Source organism: Ipomoea triloba, chromosome 9, assembly GCF_003576645.1.
Source record: "Ipomoea triloba cultivar NCNSP0323 chromosome 9, ASM357664v1".
Classification (NCBI taxonomy): Eukaryota; Viridiplantae; Streptophyta; class Magnoliopsida; order Solanales; family Convolvulaceae; genus Ipomoea; species Ipomoea triloba.
Genome location: NC_044924.1, coordinates 25822628 through 25828185, shown reverse-complemented (window position 1 = coordinate 25828185; position 5558 = coordinate 25822628). Strand labels below are relative to the sequence as shown.

Sequence of the window (5558 nt, the reverse complement as noted above, 5' to 3'; positions counted from 1 at the left end):
TATATATATATATATATATATATATATATATATATATATATATATATATATATATATATATATATATATATATATATATATATATATGTAATTGCGTCATATGTGACAAGATTTGTTCCGATTTTCTTGGATCATCACTGTCGAATTCGTTATCATTGACCGAGTATTCGTCCAAAATTTTGTAATTGTGGCAGATGTGACCAAATTTATTATTTTCTGCTGGTTTTTTTTTGAGTATATATAATATTACCTGTATTTGGATGTTGGTGTATATGTACACACTCTAAATCAACTACTACACTCATTCATACTAATTACAAAAATATGAACGTCAAAATGAACATGTGCAAAATGGATGTGAAAACTGTTGATGAAACTGGACATATTGCGACATCAATATTCGAATTACCTTCAAAGTCATTGTTGTTACTATCAAGTAAACAAGTTATCAAACTAAAACAAAAGGTACTACTAATTAACCTTCTACAAATATAATAAATATTAATATTTTATTCAATACTTTCACATGAAATATGTACGACACACATGAAACATGTAGGGAAAAAACTACCACTGCCAAATATCAAAATGCGCTTGCAAGATCAAGAGTTCATAGTCCAACTAAGATCCTAGTCATATACACAAACACAACGAGACAAATTCACATCTTCTTGCATTATAATTGCATTACATGACGCTGTCATCTATACTACCACCAGTAATCTAATTGCACATGACACATTACAAATAAAGAAAAGAAAAGAAAAGAAAACAAGTATTGAAGATAAATATAATTACAATGCTACAAAGAGAATTAAAAAGATTTAGAGAAATTCAAAACAAAAGTAATATTTATTTATACTATTATTTTTAGACAGATATTTTTACAAAATTTCAAACATTTATTTTAATGACTATTATAATCAATCTCTCATATATTATATTGTATTCATATACTTTAAATTATCGATTTAAATAAAGAAATTCAACATTAAATTACAAATATATTTTGAAGTACTTATTTAAAAATAAACATTATGGCATTATCTGAAAAATTAGTATATATATATATATATATATATATTTATTCAAATGTGACCGCGTCCTTACGTGCGGCCGTGCGGTTTACACCACTCAATGTTAAGAAATGTACCACTCAATGTTAAGAAAAGTACCACTCAATGTTACGAAATGCACCACTCAATGTATTGAGTGGTGCATTTCGTAACATTGAGTGGTACATTTCTTAACATTGAGTGGTGTAAACCGCACGGCCGCACGTAAGGACGCGGCCACACCTGAACATGACCCTATATATATACATATATATATATATATATATATATATATATATATATAATTTTTTTTTCTTAATTTGGTCCTCCCTGGCTCCCTCTATCGCGTTTCAACTTTCACGCTTCTTCTGCACTGAGCCTCTGCCTCGCCACCGCCCACCACTCCACCAGCTTCCCGGTCTCCGTCATTACCCTCAGCCCGCCTCAGGCCAGTCGCGGGTCGTGAGCCGTCCAGTTGCCGCCCTCCGGCAGCCGGCTCCGTCTAACCGTCTTCACCCTCAGTTCGTAATCTCGTTCTCAACTTCTCACCCCTTGGACTATAGATTTTAATTTCAATAATTTGTTTAATTCTTTGCCCTAAGTTTGAGTTTTGAAATCTTATTATGGTTTTGCCTAATTTCCTTGTTTTTGTCCTAATTTCTTTAATTTCCCTAATTTTATTTTTGCCCTAATTTCTCTATGGTAGATGAGAGCTGACTGCTGACTACTGTTGAGGATAGAGAGATTAGGGAGATATGTCACTACCATGTTTTGAGGCTTTTTTTGTTTGTTTGTTTCTTTGTTTGTTTTTGTTTTGTTTTGTTTGTTTGTTTGTTTTTTTTAATTAAATTTTGATGTTATTTCTGGCAGCAGTGTGTGTTTGAATGCCATGTTCCATGGGTTTTAATTCCATTTACTTTGACACGGCAACCATGAGTGCACTGCTAGCTAGTGATTTATTGCTGACTTGCTGTCACTATTTCATCAGAATTTTTAGTTCTCTATAGGTATGTGTATCAAGAAGGTAGAATTCATAATCTTGGGGTAAATATGAAATTTCTGCTATTGTAACTAAATCCAGTTACTTCTAATTGTTGCTAATTTGTGTGTGTGTGCACTTGTTTGTTTTTGTTTTTGTTTTTTTTTTTTTTAAATTTTTTTAAAATTTTTTTTTTAATTTTTTGGTCTAAATTTGTTACTTTAGGTAAAATTGCTGTCTGTAGATATGCCCCATATGCACTTTAAACATCTGTGGTCATATTATTTTTACTACTTGATTACATGATGTAAACGGTTCAATTGTTTTCGTGGCTGAAGAAAGTTGCCACAGATTTGCAGGTGGAAGCAATTCTGTGGATTTGTATTCATATTTCTGAGTCAAGTGCATAAAGGCAATGGGTGAAGAAACAAACGAAGTTGGTTCTTCTGAAGACGGTGGAAAGTTTGTGTCAAATGCAGGTTCTGAAAAAGATGTGGAGTTAGACGGCAGTGAAGGAGCAAGCGGGTCAGATGATGAGTGTGATGATGGGTATAGTGGTGAAAGTGAAGAAGAAGAAGTGTCAGAAGAGGAGATAACACCTTTTAGTTTCCTGGAGGATGATGCTAATTATGAAGCACTGGCTGAGAAAAAGAGAAAAGCAGTTGCAGCTCACCAAAATGAAGGACCTTCAAAAAAACAGAAGGAGACAGAGGGTTTAGGTGCTAGTTTTGATGAAATTATGGAAGCCATGAATTATGGAAGTAAAAGGAAATCAAGGAGGAGAAAAAGAAAAAAAGGAAGGCCAAAAGGGTCTAGAGGTAACGGGGATCCTGTAGCCAAGAAATTGTTAGGGGAGGCCACACTGTGTTATGCAACTGGGGATTATGAAAGGGCTGTAAAATTGCTGACTGAATGTATCAGGCGAAATCCTACGCATGATGCATATCATACACTCGGCCTTGTTTTCAATGCAAAGGGTGATAAGAAAAGGGCTATTTATGCCTACATGCTTGCCACTAAAAGTGTAACTAGGCCAAAGGAAACGTCTCTGTGGAAGTCGCTTCTTTCATGGTTTCTAGATCAAGGGAACTCTGCTGCTGTTAATTATTACCTTCCCAAGGCAATAGCTGCTGACCCTGAAGATATTACACTTAAATTCCTCGGAGTATCACATTATACAGAACTTCAAGAGCATGAGAAAGCTGCCAAGTTATATGAACAAATACATCAGCTTTGTCCCGATAATTCTGATGCTTGCATATCGGCAGCTGAGTTGTATAAGCAGTGCGGTAAAGTTGAATGTTCACTAGTTTCTTTGGAGAATTATCTTAGCCACTACCCAACTGGTGGTGATCCAAGAATCATTTCAATGCTAATTAGCATATGCATTGAAAATGGTGAATATTCTAGAGCTCTTCAACATATTAGAAAAGATTGTTCAGGAAAAGAATTGTCGTTTGATCTAACAGCTAAGGCAGGAATTTGCTACCTTCATCTTGGAGATTTAGATAATGCAAAAGCTCTTTTTGGGGCATTCCATTTAGAGAATGCAAATGATTTTACTGAGTCAATCATTGAAATTGCAGACACATATAAGAAGCTTGAGCATTATGAATCTGCATTACATTACTACCTGATGTTGGAAAGGAAGTTGGGAGCTATTAGTGGAACTCTGAATTTGAAAATTGCTGAATGTTACTCATCATTGAGAAAAATGGACGAAGCAATTACATTCTTCTGCAAAGCTATACCGTTGCTTGAAAACAGTGTTGAGACTCGGCTGACCTTAGCTTCCCTTCTTATTGAGAAAGAGAAAGATGAAGAAGCAATATCGTTCCTTTCTCCTCCAAATTCAGAGTTTGGGTTGGAAACTGAAAAATGGTGGCATGAAGAGAAAGTGCAACTCAAGCTTGCTAACATCTACCGAGATAAAGATATGATTCAAGAATTTGTTGATACATTCTATCCCTTGGTTTATCGGTCATTAACCTCTGAAGGTCCAAAAAAGGTAGGTAAGAAGCTTCCAAAGAGAGTGCTTCTTGAAAGAGCCAAAGTGTTAGACAATGATGAGACTGACAATCCATTGCAAGGATTTAAACCAGTGGCTAATGTAACTGACAGAAGAAAGGCTTCCAGAGCAAAGAGGGTCCTTCAACGGAGATCTGAATTGAAGGAAGAAAAGAAAACAAAAACTTTAGCAGCTGGTCTGGATTGGAAGAGTGAAGATTCAGACGATGAATTTCGAGTATCACTGCACAAAAGGAAACCTCCCACTCCTAAACTCCTAAAAGATGAGGAGAATCATCAACTCTTTGTGGACTTGACCAAAGCTCTGGCATCTTTAGGGAGATATGAAGAAGCATTTGATGTTTGTAATCTGACTCTTAGGTTTGCTTCTGATATATTATCTAATGAAAGGAGGGATAGTATTACAACTCTTGGCGCCCAATTGGCATGTAAAATCCAAGATGCAAAGGGAGGTTGCAGCTTTCTCAGGCACTTCCTTCATCAGCATCCTTCAAAAATGGCAGCATGGAGTTACTACTATAAAGCACTATCAAAGCTAGAGATTTCTCCTTCTACAAACAATAGATTTCTACTATATGCTCGCAATCAACACAAAGATTGTATCCCACCTATCATCATTGCAGGGCATCAATTTTGTGAAATCTGCCAGTATCAAGTAGCAGCTAAGGAATACCTGGAAGCTCACAAACTTCGACCAAATTGCCCTTTAATTAATCTTTGCATAGGCACTGCATTGATTAACTTAGCCTTTGATATTAGGCTGAAGAATAAGCATCAATGTGTGCTACAGGGCTTGGCATTTTTATACAACAATTTGCAGCTTTGTGAAAATAGCCAAGAAGCGTTATACAACATAGCTCGAGCATATCAACAAGTTGGCCTTGTATCTCTTGCAGCTTCATATTATGAAAAGGTGTTAACTACGACGGAAAAGGATTGCCCAATTCCAAGCTTTCCGTATGAAAATCAGTGTGCCCAAATCCGAAAGCCTGGTCATTGCGACCTTCGCAGAGAAGCAGCTTACAATCTTCACCTAATTTACAAGGCAAGTGGGGCATTTGACCTTGCTAGGCAAGTTTTGCAAGATCACTGCACTGTGTGAAGTTTTTTTTTGCCTTTCCTGCTATGTTTCAATGTTTGTACATATTTTCTTAGTTCATCACGTAATGAACTTAAACAGAGGTTGACATCTGCAAGATCTTAATATTTCATCATTATTAATTCTAATGTAATGTTTTCAGCTCATTACAATACATGCTATCATTGGCCATTGACACATCTATACCCTTATTTTCATTATTTTTTTCTTTATCCTGTTCTAATTTCATTATTCAGATACACTCTGCCTTAACTTAATAGTGGGTTCCTCCCATGTGCAATCAAAGTGATTTTATTTCTCTTCATATTATATAACCCATCTACTTGTTGTGATCAAGTTAATATGTGTTCTAGTTTTGTCAGGAAATTAGGCAAGCCAATTGAAGATTAGGTAGCTA

The 5558-nt window shown here is 35.6% G+C and overlaps 1 protein-coding gene across 2 annotated transcripts; it reads left to right on the top strand.

The window, feature by feature from the left end:
* Positions 1–1388: 1388 nt before the first annotated feature.
* Positions 1389–5340, top strand: LOC116029318 (general transcription factor 3C polypeptide 3-like). 2 transcript variants are annotated; one of them, XM_031271267.1, is made up of 2 exons: positions 1389–1576; positions 2386–5340. In XM_031271267.1, exon 2 carries the CDS (start codon positions 2450–2452, stop codon positions 5162–5164), a length of 2715 nt encoding a protein of 904 aa, XP_031127127.1. In that variant the 5' UTR covers positions 1389–1576; positions 2386–2449; the 3' UTR covers positions 5165–5340. The 2 variants fall into 2 exon arrangements, with proteins under 2 accessions (XP_031127127.1, XP_031127128.1); XM_031271268.1 differs by having other exon boundaries at positions 2373–5340.
* The last annotated feature ends 218 nt before the right edge of the window (positions 5341–5558 follow it).

Bases quoted from the DNA above. Each gene is read 5' to 3' on its own strand.
- LOC116029318 (XM_031271267.1), top strand. From the start codon at position 2,450: ATGGGTGAAGAAACAAACGAAGTTGGTTCTTCTGAAGACGGTGGAAAG.